Source organism: Colius striatus, chromosome 5 (genome assembly GCF_028858725.1).
Source record: "Colius striatus isolate bColStr4 chromosome 5, bColStr4.1.hap1, whole genome shotgun sequence".
Classification (NCBI taxonomy): Eukaryota; Metazoa; Chordata; class Aves; order Coliiformes; family Coliidae; genus Colius; species Colius striatus.
In genome coordinates this window covers 35,437,652-35,461,889 of record NC_084763.1, presented here as the reverse complement: position 1 = coordinate 35,461,889, position 24,238 = coordinate 35,437,652, and the positions used below count along the sequence as shown (strand labels likewise).

General features: G+C 39.1%; 1 protein-coding gene across 12 annotated transcripts in view; it reads left to right on the top strand.

Annotated features, from left to right (window-relative positions):
- The window catches only part of CDK14 (cyclin dependent kinase 14), a 440,472-nt gene that overhangs the window by 102,845 nt on the left and 313,389 nt on the right, over positions 1–24,238 (top strand). For all 12 annotated transcript variants that reach the window (XR_009818728.1, XM_061996203.1, XM_061996209.1 and 9 more), the window contains 2 exons: positions 962–1,041; positions 20,954–21,048. Coding sequence is in view for 11 of the 12 variants with exons in the window: in XM_061996203.1 (XP_061852187.1) it covers positions 962–1,041; positions 20,954–21,048 (175 nt within the window). In the remaining variant the exon portion in view is untranslated. The remainder of the gene's footprint in view (positions 1–961; positions 1,042–20,953; positions 21,049–24,238) is intronic.

Here is a 24,238-nt window from a genome sequence, read left to right as displayed (position 1 = left end):
ATCAGGCAGTAGACAGGATGGACAGAATATGGTAAGATGAGTAAAATCCTTGACCCAGTTAAGTGTATTATTTTGAGAAGGTGTGAAATTATTTACTTTGATAGTGAGCAAGAGAGCTAGTTTGATGAATCCTGCATATGAAAAGGGGCAGCAGCATTGCCTTTTCACTGTCTAAAAGCCTGTCTGCCTATCAATTTTTCTACTTGTATTTGAAAATAATGAAAATTCTGGACATGCTTTGGAAATTGTAAAAGATAAACATGAAGTAATATCTAGGAGGAGTTCTGTTAAACTTATCTGATCACTACTGAACACTGCAAAGATTAGTTCTGATGGATTGCAGAGGTAATTTTCTCCAGGTCTCTTTTAAAATTTTGTTTGTAAGGAAATTGCCACGTTATTTTGTCTTGTCATCACAAGATCCAAGGCATGATTTCATGACATAGCTTGCTTGATCCCATCGCTCTTTGCTTCTTAAGAAGTAGTCCCAGTTCTTCTCATATTTTCTAGTATTTTCTAGTGTTTTACTTTGAAAATATGGAAAATGCCTTTAAAAAAAATTATGATTTAGTTCTGCCTTCTCCTATTTGAGCTTCCTAAGCAGTCTTAGTGTGTGGTCTAGCAGGAACGAGAACAAATACAAGACAGTGGCAGGAGTGTGTGTGGCAAGGATTTAGCAGGAGTAAGGCTATACCATAAGGTAGCCCTGTGATAGAAAGGAAACAGACTGAGTCACAGAAAACTGACATCATTTTTTGGATTGCACCTTAGTGTGAAAATTTAAAGTTGACATTCTGGAAGCTACGAAATGTTTCTTGCAGTGCTATAAAGGAATTATTGGCATTAACAGGAAGAAATTTATTAAGTACATGATAAGAAACAAGTTCTATCATGAGAAAAATGGTTTCTGTTTTAATTTTGTTTTTTTATTTTTCCTTCCCCTCCCTTCTTTACCTTTCAGGGTAAATGGAAAACTGGTGGCATTGAAAGTGATTAGATTACAAGAAGAGGAAGGAACCCCATTTACTGCCATCAGGGAAGGTATGCACTCAGATTCAATGATTATGCATGGGATTTTTGTGTAATTACATTGTACTACTTATTTCTGTGCCATGAAGGTGATGGAGCAGTGGCACAGGCTGCCCAGAGGGGTTGTGGAATCTCCTTCCTTGGTGATCTTCAAGACCCGCCTGGACATGTTCCTATGTGACCTGATCTAGGTGAACCTGCTTCTGCAGGGGGGTTGGACTAGATGATCTTTAAAGGTCCCTTCCAACCCTACCATTCTGTGTTCTCATAGGAAGAAACTTTGGTGCTTCAAAAACAAAGCCTGTGGTATAGGAGTTCTTTTTAAAGAATGCAGCTCTACCTCTGCTTTGGCTCCTGCTACATTTACTATACAAATGAATTCTTAAGAACGTGTTTAAGGTGGATGTGAGTAGTCACTCTGGAAGATGAAGAAACTCTGTAATTCTTGCTTATAGGCAGCACCTAAGAGAAAGATAGATTAATTTTTCATAAATCAGCAGCACAAAGCAAAGAAGAGCATTTCGTGTAGAAGGCAATCAGAAGATCAGGGAGCAAAAATACAGGCATCTTAGAAGCTGTGTGTGGTTTGGGTCTAGCTTTTGTTTGTTTTTCCTTCCCTGCAGTCTCTAACTTGCATGGCTTGGGAATGACATTTATCTAGTATGCTTGGAGATGCCTAATACGCTTTCTGCTTTTTTATCCTTCTTTGTCAGCATCTCCTGGTCTCTAGTGACAGCTGCTTTATCTGAGCCTACCTGTGTCAAGCTCCTTTGTAGAAACTGTGGGATATGCCTTCTTTGCATGGGCATCCTATATTAGAAGGTACTAAAATTGAGCCTTGGTACAGAAATAATTTACCATTGCACCACTAATTCACACTCAGATGAAGCTGATAGTGAACTAAAGAGACAAGACTATTGCAAGTTTCAAGGGACCTTTTAAAACTGTGATGACTATTTTAGCATAATTCCCAAGATGGGTTGAGCCAGGGAGGTACCAGACTATGAACCCTCCTGGGGTCCACAATGTTGCCCTACATGTGAGATGTGTGGCTTCATGGCCATTGCAACCACAGTCCCAGCAGCTTGACAGCTCCTTTGTCTCTCACTTGTGTCTATGTTCCCGCAGCGTTCCACAATGAGCCCATTTTGGGATGGACTGGGAAAAAAACCCCACATTTCATGTGATTGACACACCCTGAAGTTAGAAGTCTTTAAAATACTGTAGATTTCCACCCCAAGTTTGAGCATTTTAAAGGCGACTCTTTCACAAATGAAGGAAGACAGTGGGTTGCCAATTTATGAAGGGATTTCATAGAAAAGCACTTAGAGTTATTAAGATCTGTTTTCTGAAGTATGTGATGTCTTGCTGATTTTGATGAGGCTGTATGCATCCATTGTATTTCTAAGTACTCATATAGGCTGGTACTAGATCCAAAGAGTCTAATGAGAGGGGGTTTTTTATGCTTTTGGAGACCCTGGATTAGTTAGGGTCAGACTTAGGTTATAGGTTGGTTGGATGTTTTTTGGTTTGGTTTTTTTTATGATAAATGTGATCCTGTCTCCTGGATAGTGGAGCATCATTCAGATCTGTAGGAGCTAGTAGTAAAAATACAGTCTTTTATGTTTTATATCATAGTCAGAAACACATGATGTGTAAGATGGGAAGGGAGAAAATCTGTGTCTGGTTAGACTGTGGCTTTTCTATTTGTTTTGATTTTGTTAGAAACTAATATTAGGACCAGAAAAATAAGGAAGGCTATATTACAAATGTAACTTCCAGAGGGTAATTTCAGTGATGTTGTGCCAGACCTGTATTATTTGCCAGTAATGCTACAGATGTGGACTTCACTAGTAGGACCTGAGGAAGCTATTGCTTTCCTCCTAGCAGAATCTAATCCATCTTGGACATGCTGGATTCTGTAATGCAGCTTTGGCTGATCTTGGCTACATGAGGTAGGGGGAAGAAAAAAGAAATGCTTTTGTAAGCTCTTGAAGTTATCAGTTAACTGTGATAAGGAAAAACAGTAAGAATGGGACACTGTTAAGCAAATTTTTTTTGGTTGTGTTAAGCAGATCACTGTTGGCTGACTGAGGGCTACAGTACTGTAATTTAGACAGGGACAATTAGAAAAGGACAAATACCATTAAAGATGAGATCAATTTCTAATTTAATTTATCTGAATAGTGTTGCCCTTAACAAAAAAATGGATGTGTTGTATTGTGAGCTGCAGTTTCTTTCTGAAGTCTTGCAAAATGGAGAAACCAGACAGGTTTTGATCTTGACTTACTCATTACTCATTTCTGTTTTTTCCATCAAGATAAGGCAAATTCAAGCAGAAGTTTAGTTATTTGTAAATGAAAACTTCCGTAAGTAAATTGTTTAATGTTTCATGGCTCCTTAGGTAAAGCAGTGAATGCAAATAGAATTCCTGCACTGCACTCCTAATGGAAAAGCTATGTGATGTTACTTAGGAGCAAGTTAGAGGCTGAAATCTTAAGCAATGGTCATGCTGAGGGAATTGTGTATCTATTTGTGTATGGGGAAGCATATTGTTACTGTTGTGACAGCTACAAAATGAAGCTCAAAGAAAAACAAAGCTGCAAAGAAGAAACACTGAGAGAATTAGGAAAATGCAGGATATAAATAAGGAATATGTGACTGCAGAAACAAGCACTAACTTGATTGAAACAAAAAAATTGAAAGAAAAGTTAACAAAATAATCCCCCAGGAAAGCTGCATAAGAAAAATTATAGTTAATGTTAATGACTGGGAGAAGGTTAGCTGAAGCTCAAAGCTCACAAAGTAATTCTACAGAAGATATAGGTTTGTGTCTTTTACTATTGATCAAAGTTTTATAGGTTTGAGGGAAAGTAGATGTATGTGGCTTGTTTGTCAGTGCTGCTCAGCTCTCTGTTGAATTTCTAGAACAAAATTTAGAAATAGTTTGTGCTAAACATTCTTTCAACTTAGTCTGAGTCAGCTGTACCAACTTATTGATGCTTTCATTTAGTGGCATGCAGTTTACAGGATGTTTCATTCTGAGTTTAATTCAGTCTGGGATAATTTAATTTACCTTTGAAGAGATTGAGAAAAGGAAAGAAAAAGGAGAAAAATAGGAGAAAAAGTGCAACTGACTGAGTGCGTACACCTGAGTAGGTTAAACCTATGTGATTTTCTGATCACATATACGGAGTGATGCAGGCCAGCATATTACTGCTGTATTCTAAATGTGTCTGCAACAATACCTGTGACAATATGGAGTCTGAAAGTCATTTATATACTGTTTTTTCATTTAAACTGAATTAGGTAGAATATAGATTAGCTAATTAGTTGCTTTCTATGTTAGTGTAGTTATGGTTTATTCTTTTGTTGTAACTCTCATTATCAACTGTTCAGCATCAGATGTTTCAGCATCAGACTTAAAGTGTTATTAAATCCATGGCAGCCAGTGAAAAAGTTCACTGACCTTAACTTTTATCTCTCATATTTCATTCCCCTAATTTCCTGTAATATCATATGCTCATCTAGCCTAAATACCAAACTGTGCAGTAGATTCTGATTCTGGAAACAGATTGTTTTTCAATTCTGTAGTTATCTTGTTTTAATTTCTAAGTAATAATATTCCTCCTATCCAGCATGACAAAGATTTTGCTTTTTTGGGTATGTATGCAGACAAACATCCGTTGCTGTTATTGCTGCCTTGCTTGTGAGGTTAACTTGTTTACTGTGCTTTCTTGGAGAGTGAAGTTACTTTTTCCCCTCTCCTAATCATAAGCTATTTTGTATTTGGTTTACTGTTTCCACTTTTGGAAATATCATCACTCCTTTTCTCTGCTTAATTTGATTTAGTAATAAAATTTTATTCTAGTTGTTTTTGTATAGGGTAATTTCCCATAGACTTAGGTGAAATTTCAAAGCATAATCCAAAACAGACAAGTTTTGTAGGTTTTTTTGTACTCTGCCATTTAAATGCCATGATTAGGCAGCTTCTGGTTTATTTCTCTCTTGTTATTAATTATTGTTTTTACATCTTGCAATTAATGTATATTTGTACCTATTGGTGTTTCACATTTCAAAGTGATCAAGTCAGAGACTGTCTCTACATCTTCAGTTCTACAGTTGCCCAGATAATAACTACTCCAGTGTCAAAGGCTTTTATCTTAATGCTGTGTATGGATAGCAGGGGCAATACTGGTACATAAATGCTTTGGAAACAGCCAGTTGTCTTGTGTTATAAAATTACAAAGGACACCGGATTTGACTAATGAATTTTTTAATGTACATTTTTAAAGAGCAGTTCAGCCTAGATACTGAATAAGTTTGTTTTGTGATTCAAAGGAGAAAACTTGATACATTTGAGTGGCAATAGAGTAGGGAGAGAGATGCTTAATTCTTGGCTACAAAACATCTTCAAAATTCTTAAAAATTTCAGACCTTTTCCATTCATATCTCACTGCTGCAGACTGGACAGCTTTTCTGAGGCCTCCCCTTCTGAAACTGTTGTGCAAGGGGATAATTCTTCACAAAACTTTTATCTGTGGAAAAATGAAGCAAAGTAATTGCTAAGAAAACAGTCCAGGGAAGATCAGCAGTTTACTAAGAGAGAGCTCTTACCTAAGTCAGTGCATATTTTCTTACATGATGTTCCTAATGAGTGCAAAATGGAAAATACTACTTTGTAGTAACAACACTACAAGTGCTGTGAAGCAGCAGTGCTTCTTCTGCAAGAAAAATAGCACAGTCTGTACCCATACCATCTCAGAAAGGGCTTCAGAAAATTATATTTTTACTCCGTAAGTATAATTTTTGTGAAATCATATTGAATTATTACCTGAGTTATTGCAGGCACTGATATATAGCATAATAGTCTTTAAAACGTCAAGTCATCAAATGATGTCATGGCACTAGTTAGCTGACTCACAGTGATAAACCTCCTATTCATTGTGTTAGAGTAGGTCTGGAGGGTTGTATGCACTAGATCGAGGGCACAATGAAACAATATTTGCCTGTTTTTTAAGAGTAATTTTTGGTGATCTACTGGTAGAAGGCAAAGATAAAAATTGCAGTGGGAATCCTGTCTTTATCTGCTACTGAAGAGTAAGTTGTTCATTTTATTTTGAAGTTAAGTCATCATCTTACAAAAAAGAAACCCATTCTTCCTTTTATGTAGGATTTTTAAAATATGTGTTGTGGATTTTTTTTTTAATTAAGGAAGCTTGACAGCTGCTTTCTTTAGGGTGATAGGAGGTTAGAGGACTTCCACATTTCCTTCATGAAGTCCAGTCAAGAAATTTAAATTTCTGTAACTAAAGTGTCTAAAAGCTTCATATGTGTCTGCCTGAACAAGTCTCGGGGTACTTCAAGAGACTACATTTAAGCTTATGGAGATATAACTATTCTGAACATGCCAGTCACATGAGCTACTGTAGGGGTTTTATGTCTTCACATTTTTAGAGTCTGAGGATAAGTTCACTCTCCTTAAAAGCCACATTGCTTTTTAGCATTTAAGTAAAAAAGTTTGGCTGTAGCTTGGGGAACTCTTCCATTGCCTACAGAGTTGGCGGAACTGGTACCTGCTGTGGACTAAATAGCTACAGCTCAATTAACTGTAAAATCCCTACAAAACCAATGCAGCTTGTAGTCATAACAGCTTTGTTGTTAAAAATAAAACATACAAGCCCAGTATCTCTGGGACACTTTGTCGCTAGATATTTAAGGTCAAGAAGTATTCAAAAGTAAAGAAACTCCAGCATTTTTTATTTCTCTCTCTGGTCTTTTTCTGTTACAGCATCCTGCAGTTTTAGCCAAACTGTATGCTTCCTCAAGACAAAAGAGAATGCTAGATTTCTCAGTTGTCAGGTTGGACTTCAAAAACTACTGTACATTTGGAAAAGGATGTTCCTGGCATCTTTATTATGAAATTAAGTCAGCTTTTAAAATTTCCAAGACTTTTGAATATTACTTATTATTAAATACTCTGTCATGTTGTGGAGAAGTGTATATTCGGTCTTACTGAACATTAATAATAGAAAAAATATGTTCTGTTCTTTTGAGTTTTTATTACTGAATTTTTTTATTGATAGCTGAGATTTTCAATTATATTTCATTTTTGCTTTCCCATGCATGTGCATTTGTATATGTCTGAGAGAAGTGTGTTGGAACCTTGGCGATGTGGAGCTTTGAAGCAGTATTAGCTTTCATCTTCATTTTACTTTCCCTCTTGCTGTTTTCCTCAGCCCATACTCCCTGATAACTTTCTTTTACTGATAGTATTCATTTTCCTTTCTCTGAAAGTGGCTGGATTGACTGGTTGAAACAGGTGAATTGAATTTCTGGTCATTTCAGAGGAACATGGGACAGCTGACAGTTTTCCAATCTCAGATACAGTGTGAGTGGTTACTATGATATTATTTTATCCTGCTCTTCAGTATGTCCATATTGCACTGTACTCCTTCCTCACTTCTTTATGGTGAACGAAACAAAAGCTTCTGTCTGCGTAGAGTGCTAAGAAATGGTAAAGATTGGTGAAGTCTGACCTGCTTTTCTCTTTCCTTGCTATTTATAGGCTGAGTATAGCTTTTCCTTAGCATACTGCCTCTTTCCCCGCCCCCCTTTTTGTTTTCTTTAGGAGAACTGGCATTATGTAAATGTAAGAAAAATTATGATCTTTCCCTTTGAGAATTGTTACATAAATTTTAAACTCTGTAATGAATTCCCATTATATGGGAAAAAATGTCATGCTTTTCTGAAAAGTACAAATGAAAATACCACATGATCCAGCTTCACAGACCTAAATACGTTCCAAAATATTTTCCATTCCTTCCTTCAATTCCTTGTAAAATATTTTCTCTGTAGCCTACTGAGATGGGACATAGATCTATCAATTGAATCTTCATGCACTTCTTTTGACATTAAAGCTGTGACCTTCTTTTGGCTTTTGTTCATGGTCACAGCTCAAGCAAGAAAAGAATGGTGTGATGCTTTGGGGATTTAATTTGTTCTTTTAACATCATCTTTTTGCCATCAGGAATCCTTTCCTTGTCCTTGTTATATTAGCTTAATGGAAGACCTTTCAGACTCTGCCTTACTTCAACTGAAGTTGTCTATCCATCTTCCGTGTTCACATAGATGTTGGATAAGGGATCTTGTGGTAGTTCCAGTACTTTGAAGGTTACAAATCCATTAATTCAGGGACGCTATCCTGCAGTTTCTTCTGACCTGAGTTTCAGGGTTCTCTGACATGGCTTTTGGTCCTGTTGGGACCTTCTACTCTAAGCAGTTTTCCTCTGCTAAAAAAATATTTCTTCGTTTTCCTATTTATTTCAGGAATTTGAGCTGGTACCTTACAGAATTGTCTAGTCTGTTGCTCTCACTGTCTCTTGTGGTATGATGGAAAGGATAGATAAAATATGGCAATTCCAGAATATAGAGGCTAAAAGGAGGGTGACAGTCCTTTCTTGATATATAACTATAATATGCAACTATAAGTCATAAGTTGGAACCCTTATGCAGGGTGCCAAGTGCCAATACCTTCCATAGCTACCTGTTGAAATAAAACTTGGGTATCAAAGGTTCAGGAGACATTTCTTTGCCTAACAAATTCCTCAAATACGTTTTTTGTTGTATCTCCTTTTCATGAAAGGAATAGTCTGAGCAACAGTACCATCCAGACAGAGGTCCCTCATAAACATTCAGGTGTCCAGGTCTCTGGTGGCAGGGAATGCTGGGATCTGGCACTCTTAGCAGGTGACGTAAAAGACAACACCTGTGTTCAATGTGACCAGGTGAAAGACCTACTTAGTCTAGTGGTTGAACTCAAGGAGGAGGTGGAAAGACTCAGAAGCGTTAGGGAGTGTGAGAGAGAGATAGATTGGTGGGTTGAGAATCTACAGTCTCTGAGGTGTAATCAACAAGTTGAACCTTCACAAGTAGTACAGGATCCCCTACCATCTTCTAGCCGGGTTAACAGAGGGGACCTAAGATGGAGTGGAATGGATACAGGTCCCTTCTCAGGGAGGCAGGTGGATATCTTCCCAGCCATTCACTCCTCCCCAGTTGCCTTTGCACAACAGATATGAGGCTTTGGAAGTTGAGGGCCAGGCAAGGGAGAATGAAGAAGTAGGCCCACTTGAGCAGGCACCCAGGGTTAGTCAGTCACCATCATGTCTTAGGACTGCCTCAATTAAAAAGAAAAGGAGGGTTATATTAGTAGTAGGTAATTCCCTTCTGAAGGGAACTGAAGGCCCCATATGTTGACCAGACCCAACCCATAGAGAGGTTTGCTGCCTCCCTGGAGCCCGAGTTAGAGATGTTGACAGGAACATCCCTCGTCTTGTGTGGCCAACTCACTACTACCCACCGTTGGTAGTGCGGGTTGGTGCTGACGAGGTGTCCTGTCATGGTTTAGGCCCATCAGGGAACAAAAGACAATGATTAGCCTTGAGTATCAAAGACCTGAGGATTGCTAAAGGGCAGGGAGAGCTTAATTGCCGCTTAAGGTCCAGGATAAAACAGACTAGGCTACTTGGTTTGGGGATGAAAACAGAAAATGATTTAATACAACACCAACTAAAGCATAACCATAAAACACCAACTAAAGCATAACAAACATAATACAACACAGAGTGGTACAATGATGAAGAGTCCGACCAGCCCTTTAAGAACACCTTCTCCCCACCCTTCCCATCTTCCCAGGCTCAGAGTCCTGATCCCGATGTTTTTACCTCCTCCCCCCATGAAAGGCCCAGGGGGACAGGGAGTGAGGGTTTCAGTCAGTCTATTCCTGATAGCTTCTGCTGTTTGTCTCTCCTCAGGGCAGGTAGGCTCCACACCAGTCCTCCCTGCATGTCTGTGGGGTACCTCACACACACGGCAGCCCTGCACGTGCTGCTCCGACGTACATTTATCCCAAAAGCTGCAGCTCCTTTCTGCCTCTCGTGTGGGGCCGCTCTGCGGTGCGCAGGCTCTCCAGCACGGCCTGCACCATGGCCGTCTCCTCACACAGTCTCTTGCCCGTCCGAGTGCACTCACACAGAGCTGCTGGAGGCTCTCAGTCCTGCCATTGCCCTGCATGGCTTGCAGGAGTACAGCCTGCTTTCTTACCGCAGCTTGCAGGGGGGTCTCTAGTCTGGTGCTCCTCCTTCTCTGACTGTGGGATCTGTGTGGTTGCCGCCATCTTGTACCACTGTTACACCTCCTGCCAAGGACTTCAAATTCCCCTCCCTAAACAGTGATCATGGAGGCACCAGTTTGGCCCAGCTGGGCCAGAGGTGGATCTGAACCCAGGAGCTGGGGGAGAGTCGAAAACCTCTTTATTGGGTCCTCACTCCAACCCACTCCCCCTGTTACCAAGCAAAAAACAGCTCCTTGTTAACCATGACACGAGGTTACAGAGAGGCATTCCAAAGCTATTTAAAAGGACTTCAGGGCACTGGGGAGAATGCTAGATGAATCAGGAGCACAAGTATTGTTTTCCCCCATCCATCTCATGGCAGGGAGGAATACTGAATGAATAAGGAAAGCATAACTGATTAACAGGTGGCTCAGAGACTGGTGCCACCAACACAACTTTGGGAATTTTGACCATGGTGAAATTTTCAAGATATCAGGTCTGGTGACAGGTGGAGTTCATCTGTCTCAAAAAGGGAGAAAAATCCCTGCAATTGAGTTAGTAGGTCTCATAGAAAGGACTTTAACTGTGAAGGCAGAAGGGGAGAAAACTAGGCCTGCTAGAGTTAAGCCAAAGAGTGGCAAGCCAGTGCTGGGGGTGAATCCTACGCGATTGGCTTCCTTCCTGAAATGTCTCAATACCAATGCACGTAGCATGGGGAATAAACAGGAGGAGCTGGAAGTCTGTGTACGGGCAAGGGATTATGATCTGTTGACTATTGCAGAGACATGATGGAACAGCTCCCATGACTAGAATGTGGTCATGGATGGCTATGTCCTTTTTAGGAAAGAAAGGCCAGCCAGGTGAGGTGGTGGAGTTGCTCTTTATCTGAAAGAGCAGCTGGAATGTACTGAATTCTGTTCAGGTGAGGATGAAGGACAAGTTGAGAATATGTGGGTCACAATTAAGCTGCAGTGGGATGCACCAGTGGGTGCTGAGGGAGTTGGTGGAAGTCATTACTAAACCACTCTCCATCATCTTCAGTAAGTCATAGAGAACAGAAGTGCCTGAAGACTGAAGTGGAGCAAATGTCACTCCTGTCTTCAAAAGGAGTAAGAAGGAGGAGCAGGGTAACTACAAACCGATCAGCCTCACTTCCATCCCTGGAAAGGTGATGGAACAACTCATCTTGGTTCTATCTCCAGGCAGGGTCTAGTTGGAGGCCTGGATCTAGTGGAGTCCCTCAGGTCAGTGCTAGGACCGGTACTGTTCAATATATTCATTAATGACCTTGCTGAGGGAACAAAGGGCACTGTCAGCAAATTTGCTGATGATTGAAAAGGATCTGAGGGGCCTGGTGGACAGCAGGATGAGCATGAGCCAGCAATGTGCCCTCATGGCCAAGAAGGCCAATGGCATCCTTGGGTGTATTAGAAGGGCTGTGGTTGAGAGAGGTTCTCCTCCCTCTCTACTCTGCCCTTGTGAGACCGCATCTGGAATATGTGTCCAGTTCTGGGCCCCTCAGTTCTAGGAGGACAGGGAGCTGCTGGACAGAGTTCAGTGCAGGGCCACCAAGATGATAAAGGGAGTGGAGCATCTCCCTTATGATGAAAGGCTGAGGGAGCTGGGGCTCTTGAGCTTGGAGGAGATGGAGAGGTGATCTCATTAATGTTTACAAATATATAAAGTGTGGGTGTCAGGAGGATGGAGCCAGGCTGTTCTCAGTGATGTCAAATGACAGGACAAGGGACAATAGGTGCAAGCTGAAACATAAGAGGTTCCAAAGAGATACAAGGAAGACTTTCTTCACTATGAGAGTGAGGGAGCACTGGAACAGGCTGCCCAGATGGGTTGTTGAGTCTCCTTCTCTGGGGACATTCAAAACCCACCTCGATGAGTTCCTGTGTGACCTACTCTAGGTAGCCTGCTCTGGCAGGGGAATTGGACTAGATGATCTTTCGAGGTCCATTCCAGGCTTTGAGATTCTATGATTTAGCCTTCTGATTAAAGTGGGGCTTTAAACCTGCACAAAGACATTTGTCTTTGTGATGACCTCCGAATGTTTTGTGTATATTTTTCAACTGTTGTGTCCTGGCTTTTCAAAGTATCAAAACAAGGTGGCAACTCAGTGTTTGAACTGATTCAGTCAGCTTGAATTTTCTTCATAGTCTTTTGTGCATACTAAACTAGTAGGTGACTTGAATTTCAGCAGAAGTAATTTCAGCTGTGGGTAAATGCAAAATAAGGATATGAGAAGGTTGAGGTGTTTTGCTTTCCTACTGCTAAATCTCTCCCACTTGAAGGAGATACATCAATACATGTACGGAAAGGAGTGTCCGAGTGTGTTTATGTATTGTGTGTGTACGTGTCTCCTGTATGTCTTTAAGACTTGACATAGAAAGCCAATTAACCTTATCCTCTAAACAGCCAAATCCTATGCAAAAAGTCACATACTGACTTGACTTAACGCAGATGACGTCTAATGTGAGTTGGACATGTACTTACATCTAGATAAAGATAAAATGCTTCCCACAAAAGGTGTCCATTTTTGTCAGTTATCTCTGAGACATGTGACCATCTTCTTGCAACTGACTTAAGTTCTGACTGTTAAGAACTTAAGTATAGTGACAATGGGGTTGAGAGTGTTTAATTTAGGTTAAGGGGCAAGGCCAGTAAAGCCGGTATTGCTGTGGGAGTCTGCTACAGACCTCTCAATCAGAGTAATTAGGTAGACAAAACATTCTATAAGCACTTGGGAGAAATGTCTTGGCCACTCTCCATTGTTCTTGTTGGGGACTTCAACTTCTTGGGTATTTGGTAACTGGTTAGATGGTGGAGTCCAAAGAGGCATGGTCAATGGAGTTAAATCCAGTTGGTGGCTGGTCACAAGTGGTGTCCCCTAGGGCTCAGTACTGTGTCCGCTCCTGTTTAACATCTTTATTAGTGATCTGGATGAGGGGATAGAGTGCACCCTTAGTAAGTCTGCAGATGGCACCAGGCTGGTGGAAGTATTGATCTGCTTGGAGGTGGGGAAGGTTTACAGAGAGATCTAGATAGACTGGAGGGCTGGGCCAATGCCAGTACCATGCGTTTTAATAAGGCCAAGTGCTGGGTCCTGCACTTGGGCCACAAAAACCCCCAGCAGCATTACAGGCTTGGGGAGGAGTGTCTGGAAAGCTGCCAGGTACAGAGGGACCCGAGAGTGTTGGTTGACAGCGATTGAACATGAGCCAGCAGTGTGCCCAGATGGCTAAGAAGGCAAAGGGCATCCTGGCCTGTACCAGGAACAGTGCTGTCAGCAGTAGTAGGGAGGTGATCATTCCCCTGTACTTGGCTTTGGTGAAGCCACATCTCTAATACCGTGTCCAGTTTTGGGCCCTTCTCTACAAGAAGGACACTGAGATGCTGGAGAGGATCCAGAGGCAGGCTACCAAACCAGTAAAGGATTTGGAGCACGTGTCATATGAAGAATGGTTGAAGGATCTGGGGCTGTTTAGCCAGGAGAAAAGAAGGCTCATGGGAGACCTTATCGTTGTCTACAATTACCTGAAAGGAAGCTGTAGCGAGGTGGGGATTGGTCTGTTCTCCCTGGTAACAAGCAATAGAATAAGAGGCAACAGCATCAAGTTGTGCCAGGGGAGGTTCAGGCTGGATATTAGGAGGAATTTCTTTACTGAAAGCGTTGTCAGGCATTGGAATGGGCTTCCCAGGGAGGTGCTGGAGCCATCATCCCTGGAGGTGTTTAGGAGACAGGTGGATGTTGCACTTAGGGGAAATGGTAGGGCTAAGACAAAGGCTAGACTTGATGATCTTAAAGGTCTTTTCCAGCTGAAACAATTCTATGATTCTGTGACTTCAGTTATCATTCCTAACAGCTTTGTGTGTTTTTAACACAGAAAAATCATGAATTCTAGTTCTCCTGATGTATATAATTTCTTTAGAAATATGATATGAAACAGTCCTGGTTCTTCAGACACAAGTGTAACAATGAAGATGTGCATATGCTACTGCTGGATTTCCAACAGTGTCGTTGTTTTCAGTGCTTTTGTCCACAGCACAATACGTACTCTTTTTTTTTACTTTGAAAGAAACCACAACTGGTTTATTGCAAATTTGTAACTTCTTTATGAACAAGTTCTAAAATTAGGCATCATCAGTCTCTTTCCAGACCTAAGATACTATTCTGTTTAATATGTGTGTAAATCACTCCCAATATCAAAGAGAGAATGATCCTTATTTGTAAATGATGGGGCCATGCCTTCAGAAGAGGCTTACTAGTTTAGAAGACGAGCAGCCCGAAAGATGAAGCTACTGCAGTATTTCCCTTTGTTGCCTTTTATTCCCATCTTTTGTGGTAAATGATTCAGTTCTTCTGTAAATATGTCATATATTCAAGAAAGTGAAAAATGCCAGTATGGTAAAATGCTATGTTTAGATCACAGTATTATAATGAAGATTTTAAGCACAAATTATTTCTAAACTTTGTAATACTTGGGGAATATTTTCAGTAGCCTACATCTTTGTCATGGCGTGAAACTTGGGAGCAGCCACTGTAGACAGTAAGAGACAGTAAGATGCATGCTCTAATACCTTTCCCATAAGAAGATGTCAATTATAATCAAAACAATGGGCAAAGTGTTAGCAAATACATCTTATATTGAAGATAGAGTGTATTTTTTCCCTCACATGTGTTTATTTATCTCCTTTCTTTTTGTTTTCTTTTTCTTCAAAGGCTGCTTTTTTCTCTAGTCTATCTTATGTCAGATGCTGTAGGCACAGATGTCTGCATCAGGCTAGTCTTTCAGAGACAACACTGCTCTTTTTCCTCTCTTAAATTTTTCCATAGGCTGAAGACTGTGTTGAAAACATTTTAATTTATTTTTTTCACTTTTTACTGGGGGAGGTGAGAGATTTGTGATTCAGTGATTATATCAAGGTGAAAGATATGCTTTGGAATAGGGTCTCTTCTTGCTATATGGGTGAAGTTACTGCTTTCAGGCTTTATTATCAATATGAAGAGTAGTTTTTCAAAGTTAGAAATTGACCTTGCTGTCTTCTTCAAAGCAATGAAAATGAATATCCATATTATTTTACTTGTGAATAGTCCTCCTGGGTAAGCAAGATAAAAAAGATGCTGATAATATATAACTTTTTTTTTGAGATGAAGAGGAACTGGATGATTTAGAGACTGGTAATAGGATATCGTGACCTTCCACCTCTGACCATGGCTTAAAACAGAAGCCATGACAGTGGAGTCTAATTTTAGTCATTACTATGAGATATACAGTTGTAGAATCTGGAACTTTTAAGATCTGGACCACTTGTCACAAATTTCCACAGCTTCTCAATTGGTGGCAGATGTAGCTGGAGCAAACTGAAAAGTGAACTAAGAACAAAATTAATGGAGAAGGCATTGTAAATAAAGATATATTAGCTGTGCTAGACTTGGTGATTTATGTCTGTTCTGATCTGAAATAGTTTTGTGAAGCTTGATTCCGAGTTTCCTTAATCAGTGCAGAAGGGATACTGACCACTTTTCTTTGACTGTTACTTTAGGATATTAGAAAGCTGTTAATGTGGGCAAGGATGCTGTGGATTTTGCCTTGAGAGGATGCTGAAAACTTGCATTGTCAATGACAACTAATTTTAAGCACTTGATGCTCTGGATCTACTGTGGAAGCTTCCTGTACCTTTTTTCAATTATTTTTTTGTCTATGGGTAACTTAAGCTAGGAGTTACTCCTTTGAAACCCATCTTAGTTGTACAGCTTGGAAAAATATATAATTATAATTATCACCTGGTTTTCTCTGAGCAGAAGCAATCAAGAAAGTCAAGAGGGTGGTAGGGAACTTAGTGTACCACTGCTAGCATGACAGACAGAATGATAGGAGTGCCAGTGTGGCTGCCTTCCATCTGGACAACATGCTCACTTCCCTCATATTTCATAAAACTTGGGAGAACAAAGTAATCCAAGTTACTGTGGTAGGTTAAATACAACTGAATGGAAAATAGAAATCAAAGCTGTGCTTGCAAAATAAAATGCAAAGTTGTCAAGACAATGTATCTTGAAGTTCTAGCTTGGAAGCAATCAAAATTACCTACTTCCAAAATTTTATAACTGGAAATAAAATATTATCTACTTTTTACACATTTCACCCTCAAATGGCAGGGTAACACACACACTCACTTCCCTTTCCTCTTTTTTCTTAAAAATTCAAGATACAATGCTTGCTCTTTTCTGTGTAGAGAGAGCTCAAAGAATGGGTTTAATCTTGGCGAGAACATTTTCATACAGATATTCACTGGATTGGATGAAGGCTTTATTAAGAAGATGAGAAGACAGAAATCCCAAATATTTAGCACATTAAACTCTCGACAAGATAAACATTTACTTTCGTTGCTTCATTTTTGCCCACTTTTCCCTCCTCTTTTCTCTCTAGCCTTGCTTGCCTTTCTACTGTGCTCTGTCAGCTTGGAAAAATAAGATTGGCTCACTAATGCTTGTCCACTGCCTAAGCAGTGGTAGGGACGAGAAAGAGAAGTTAAGAATAGATGTTAGTGTGAGGATCTTCAGGAAGAGGATTACAACTACAACCATAAATCTGGAGGGATGCAAATTACAGAGGCCATTCAAAGCAGCACAAGATAGAGAAAGCAGTAACAGGAAGATGGGAAGGATTGATGACTTTGACTGGCCTCAGACAGGAGCATGTAGGATGGAAATGGGAGTCTACTTGGACAGGATTGACATTTCCCACCCTATTGTCTTAGCAGTGTTGAACAGAGAGGGAGCAGAAATGGAACAAGGGACTGGGAGATGTGCTTAGCCGAGAAGACGTTTAAGATTGTGATTTTGAGGAAACTGTCAAGAGTTTTGCTGCTGACACTGTCACGTCTATAACTGATGCTGAATTCCAGAATTCTTGGATCAGATGACTCCTGCTTCTGCCAAATATCTGAATGTTTAAGCATGCTCTGGGAAATTTTAGCTGCTAAAGTGCAGTTTTAAAGTACAAACTAAAGTACAAAGTAAACTTTGACAAATTGGACAGATTTTCACAGAAACGAGAAAAACCGTGTCCTTGACCTAAAGTGTAACTTTTGAAGGCCATGAGATCTGAGGACTGTTTGAAGAAAAGGTCACCAACATTAAAAAGCACGTTTATTCTCCAGTCCTCTCCTGAAAAAGGATGATCTGTTTTGAGTTGAACAAACACTTTTAGGCACAAACTGTAAGACATAAGGACATTTGCTTAAAGTTTGGCAGGGCAGTACTGTCACCTTATGCAAACTGGTACTTTAAGAGTCAGTGCTGTCAGTTTTGCTACTATCATCATTAATTACTATGATTCCTTAAAAAAGAGTTTTATCTGGAAAAGCAAACAGTAAATTATGATAATTATAATTGATGCATGACACAACAGGATGGAAAAGTTAAGTATATTTTCTAGGGGGCTGGGAAGAGATGTTTTGTATCTGCATGTAGTATACAGGCAAACCGTCTCTTAGGTTGGCCTTCAAAAAAGAAAACGAAAACAAAAAACCCTACCACCTGTGATGTAAATGGATTTTGCTAGCAGAATCTTGTAATGTATTTTCTCGCATTTCTTAGGTGTGCTTTAATTATGTTGTTGCTCAGAAAGTCTTCCAATATGGTTTTAGATCCATAATTTGGGTCATGCATCTGCACAGGTAATTGTGAATCTGTACTTCAGAATTATGACAATGTTTTAGCAAAAGTAGGAGGATAGAAATGACTAGCTTACCTCAACTAGACTTCTTCTAAGCATCACTTAACTTTTAGTTAACTCTGTCAGTATCACCTGTGGCTGTCAATTCTGTGAAGCTGAGACATTTCTTCATCTGACTTTGCTGTTCTAGTACCACTCCTGCTCTCTCTGAGTGTCAGCTGCTTTTTAAAGAAACATACAGGGCTTATCATCTTTTACTTGAAGGAAAAAGTTTGTCCTTTAAAATGCAAATTCAATAGTTGAGCAATGTCCACATGGTTTAAATAAGCACATGCTGCTTCCGACAGTGACGTGGTCATACAGATCTTTGCTATCATTTACATGTAAAATTGTAAAATTTTCTAGAACACTTGTCACTGTCCTCTGGATACTGAAATATTTGTTCATCTCAGTGCCCCACTTGCTGAGATTGCTTTAAAATTATGATTTTGATATGACTTTCAAAGTACTCACCTAGCATTGAGTAATAGCAGTGAACAGTGTCACTTGAGGTTCTAATGTCAATGAAGATGAGAAGTTGAAATGTTCAGGAAATGAGGAACATGGTGATGATATCAGCTTGAGTGACTTAATGTGGTGCTCAGTCAGTGGTAGAGGTAACGGTAAAACTGAAATTGATTTTCTTCTGACTTGATCCTGGTTGACTTTCCAGCTTCTCTGATGGATAGGAAAGGTCCTTCCACTGAAGCTGGACAATAGAGCTGGATCAAGTTCAAACTTGTGTTGAAAGGAGATGTTTCTGGAAAAAAACACACCAAGCACCATTGGTTCATTTTCATTTTGGTTTTGAAATATTCTGTTGAGGAGGAAACAGCTTTCCTATTTAAAACAACTTAAAAAAAATATTTCCTTTTCCCCCTCTTTTTTAGGCAGCAAAGGGGTGTTTTCACAAAGACAGACAACCTTACCAATAAGGGTCCTGATAGAAGAGTAATTCTCTTACTTTCACCAGTTATTCTTGGTTTCCCGCAATATAAATGGATAGTGGAATTACTTCTTATTTCCACTGCGTAAAATAAGTGCAATTAATATGATTTTGCTCTCTGTGCTATTTTACTCTATTTCACTTGGACTAATGGAAAAGACCGAACTCTCACCCTACAGGTGATGTTTTGTAGTTATTGTAATGTAAGCCAGATTTTGAGTATTGAGGCTGTGAAAGAGGATAATTGGATATTAGAGGAGATAAGAATGGGAGAGAGGACTGAAGAGCAAAGACAGTATCTGCAAAGTCCTCAGGGTAAGCTGCTTTCAATGTACTGTTTAAGCTTTAATGACCCATATACAGATTTTAGCAACAAAGTAATGACCAACTAGAGCAATTACAGACCTCAGGTGATCATCTGAATAGCAAAGGTGACAGAGGTTGTAAGTACTATTACAGTTCAACACAGGCTCTGCTAGAAGGCAGTTATGTTTTAAGTCATCTGCATGTATGGTCATTTGACAAGATTTGAGGGGAGAGCTGGTAAAAGCTTGGTTACTGCAGGTGAACTCTTCTTGAGGTTTCCCCCAGATTGAAAATTCTCACTCCTCGTAGAGGGTCTATTTCAGAACAGTTGGCCTAATTATCTGTTGTTTGTATCTATATCTTTTTCAATAGCAATAGTTCATTGTTGTCTTTTTTTTTTTTTCAAAAAAAAAGCACCAACATATCCAAATCTCTTTGAGCTTTTACTCTGAAAAATTCTGAGATGAAGATCCAGTGAAAATTGTGCACATCTCTTCCTTTGAGGAAAAAAAACTTCTTAATTTGTGGAATGATAGGTTACTGGAGATTCATTGATTAAATGTTTAAAAAAAATAATTGCAATTGCAGTAGATGCTCAGTGCCGACATATTCAGAGAATAGGAAAAATTAATCTTGTGCTGACTCTGTGAATTGCTTGTGTTGTGGAGGGCAGGCCAAAACAAGCTCTTTTGAAACACTTCTTCACACCTCTTCAACCAGGTTGAAGGGTTGCCTTATTCCTGGTCATGGAGCTTGCTCACAGGTTTGCAATCCTGTCTTCCAGATATCTGTGATATACTCATTTTGAAGCTGCTATATGGTATTTTCCCCTTTGCTGACTACCTTCTGCTTAGTGTGAACTCCAAAGTCTTGCTGCTGAGGATGCCCATAGAGAAACACCAGCCAGATGCCATGTCACTATTCTTTTGCTTCCTAGAGTGGTCAGCTTGTCAAAGAAAGGCTCTTAAAGACCAGTATGAGAGATAAGTATTTACCCTAATTCAAAGCCAGATGGCCCATTAAACTCAACGTGATGGAGCACCCACAGCAATACAGCTGTGTATAATGCCGTGGAAGCTCCATAGCTTCCTTTTTGCACAGTAGTGGAGTGTGAGGCATATTCGGTGTTTCGTTATTTTCTTTGACAAAAGAAAGGTAATGGAATAAAGTTCTGTGTTATTCAGTAGAAAAATATGCCCCTCATTTGCATGTCTTTGTATCTATTATTTACATTGCTGTGGTGACTATAGTCCTGCTTGGATGTTTGCATGAGATGACAAGGCACCAATGACAGAATGACACCTGGGTTGTCAGCATATATGACTAAAATATGCCCTGTCTTATGGAAGATTAGATATGTAATATGGTATTAAATCCATACTGTGGTGTAAAAGAAATTACGTGAAGGAGATGACTTGGAAGTTCATTACTAGATGAGTCTTTTATTTGTCAGTCTGAAGACATGATCTAGAGCCATTAAAAAATGTGGTGAGAAAATACTATGTATTTATTCTCATGAGCTAATGCAGATGATTCCATCAAATCTGTGTTATGTTTGAGAGAAAGGAAGATTATTGCTTAAAACACTATACTTAAAACAGACGTTGCACTTAGTTTAGAAAGCAGCTCTGTTGTGTTGGATAGGAAAGATTATGTTTTGAGAACATATACTTGACCTTTTTCTGAGACAAAAAATTATCTTCAAGGGTAGAAGTGAACTTGGTGTCTTGTTGATCAGATATGACAATTACTCAAGTCATTAAAAAAAGTGCCAATGAATGTGAACTACTTGGATCCTTTTTAAGATAACATGTATGTTTTGCTTTTCAGCTTCTCTTCTGAAAGGATTGAAACATGCTAACATTGTGCTACTTCATGACATCATTCACACCAAGGAGACCTTGACCCTTGTGTTTGAATATGTGGTGAGTAAAATCTCTAATGTTCTGGATATGGTCCAGAGTGTATTGAATTTGATGGAAAAGCCCTCTTTACCAGTAGTGATCTGTGGATCAGGCCAAAATAACCCATTACTTTATTCAGGAGACTGGAGGCTGTAAGACATGATGTTTTGTAGTGGAATGGGCTAAAAGTGGAAAGCTGGCTAGACCAGATTCAGAGGTGCAGAAGTAGCTACTAGGGCTCTTGAAAGGACCTTATACTTTTCAGTTGACTTTTCAAAGTGATTCCTTATTCTGCTTCTTCATTACAGTTTGTTTGTTAGGGCATTTTTTTTATTGATGTGATCAGGTAACTTTAAAATAGCTGAGGATAATAAAAGAACAGGACTGAACTGGTAGTTCATGTAACAAGTTTAAATGGTTTTCCTTATGACTGGCATGTACATGGTGTCTTTATAAGCAATGTCAGTAATAAAGAAGTCTGGCACATGCAATTTAGAACTTAGGATTATTATTTTTTTGCTGTGACTAGTGTTTTACCTACTAATTAAAGATTCAGTTTACATAGTGCAGAGTGTAATGATCTAATTGTGTTCCGAGTATTACTTTTGAAAGTTTTGGGATTGGCCTCCTAATTAATCTTTTTAGTTTTTCTGAGACAAACATACGGCATTTATATAGAACTACTTCAGCATTTAGCTGTGGAATTATGAAATGTACTATCATAATTATCTTCCCAGTTTTCACAGATGAGTCTAAGAACACGTAATTAAACAAATGAGTTTAGAGAGGGTTAGATTTTTGGTATAACATCTATTACTGTGTTGCAGTCAGTGAGACACTGCATTTATAAGCTATGGTGATTACTAGTGTTAGTACATCCCAGCGTAAGACAGATGGAATTGCTTTGTTTCTTGGGAGAAAGCCTTAATTTTTACATGCTAGTGCACACAGTATCTCATCTGGAAAAACCATTCACCTCCTCTATCGAAAAAGAAATGCTTACATTATAATAATGTGGGTATTCAGCTACAGGAATCTGTAGACATTTCCATGTAGGACATATTTTTTTTACCTCAAGTATAGGAACTGAATTATTTTTCTAAACATCAGTGGTTCTTCTGCTCCTGATGTACTGAATTAGCTTAGGAAAAGCCTTAGTATTTAATTTTATGTAATGGTCAGTGTAGATGTATTTGTATAACTTAAATTGCATAGATTGTGCAGTCCTTTTATCAGTGGCTGTATTCAGTTGTATTGATCAGAACAGGTTGAGAAATCATACACACACACACACACACATAAATATATATAATGTTTCTCCCTGAAATGGATTATTTTACCCGTTACACTAAGGTCAAATTTCTGAATTTTACACCTGGTAGTAGTGTTTACAGGCTCTGGCTCTCAGCCATGTGCTCCATCATGTTGCTATCTTTGAGAAGCATGGTCTGCTGAATTCACTTAGCTCCTTGTTTTGCAAAGGGATGCTGTTGGGATCAACTCTGCTGGTGGTTAAAACTTTTTCTTCCTGTGCTGTTACCTACCTTTTGAAACTATTTCAGGACTTAATTTAGTAATGGTTTCTACTAACTGATCCAAGTACTACGTTAGTATTTTGTCTGGTGGGCAACTTCTCCCAAGGTGATGTTCAGGAAGAAGGGGAAGGTTGCTTTGTTCATTTCAGCCACCCTAAGGACTGTATTGTAACATGTAACTTGTTCCTGTGCCATGAGATGACAGAACTGTTCAAAAAAAGTCTGTTTTTGTTGTTAAGTAATGTTGTTGTGGGATGATCAACTAGCTGATGCTATCTGATAATACTTACTGCTTGAGAGGGCCCATGTAACCCAAATTGAATTCTTATGGGTGTGCACGATACAGGTTTTAATTACATGATTGCAATGTCTTTTATGTTCCTTTTGTCAGACTTCTCATTGAGTGCATAATACGAATGTGCAAAGGCAAAAATTACTGTTACCCATTTAAATCTCAAAATTTTGGTGGACTGACTGTGTAATCTAGCTGTGTAATTGGTATTACTGAGCTCTATAGCTGTAATGTTTGTTTTGGGATTTTTTTTTTGCTATTTTTTTGTTTGTTCTTTTTTTACTTGTACATGGTCTAGCTTAGTAATATGAGTGATTTATACTGAAATCAGTATAAATATTTGTGCAATTAAAATTACACAGTGGCATACATTTTGAGTGACTGTGGCCCAAGAGCTTGAATTTTATTTACTTTATAAAATGACATGGAGCTGATAATGCTATATCTGCTGATCTCTTGCCTGTTTCAAACCTACTAAAAAACATTTGACTGAGATGTCATGGAATGAACAGTTAGTGATCTTAGTAAATGGCAACTTTGGGTCACAAGATTGGTGACAATTCTGTTGGGAAATATTAATGATGAAACATCTGAGATTGTCAGAGGTTTTTAGTTTCAGCATTGACTCTGAAAGAGTAGAATGAAATTTAATTTCATGTAGCAACTTTCATTGCAAAATGCACTGCAGTAATAAGTTAAAAGCTGAAGGCAGAATAGCCTCTGAAAGAAAATGTGTCAGTGATTAAATTCTCTAGGTACCTCAAATTAGAATTTTCTTTTTGTATGGAAGTCTGTCAGATGAAAACATAATAGATCTTTTTAACTTTAACCTCGGTGATCCCCAGAAGCAAGAAAAATAAATTTTAAAAAATTCTATCTGATGGTTGAAGATCGGAAGGTCATTCTCCATATAAACATTTTGATGATGAATGTGAAGCTGTACGTTTCTGTGGAAGAATAGAAAGGTGGCTTTCTCCTTTTGAATGAAAGAACTTAATTGAAGATAGTTCAATATATAGAGTGCCTTGTTATTAGGTCATAATTTCTGTGTATGCTTTGGTAACTCTTACATCAGCTATGATTATTGTTGGTTATTCAAGCATACCAAAAAGGGAGCTGAGAGCTCAATTTTATCACTGGATGGCTGGGAACAGTTTCTCGTTACCTGAGGAGTTTTGAGTATGATCTGCTTGGCATCACCTCTGCAAAATCTGAAGAGCTGATAATCTTTCATGTATGAGCGATAGAGGAAATGGTTAAATAGTGTAGTTAACAGGGATATGCTAAACAAGACTGAAAACAAAATGTTAAATTTTGACACATTTTTCATATGATATCTGAGACTGCAATGACTTCCAAAAGAAAAAGGCCATTTCAGCTTTAC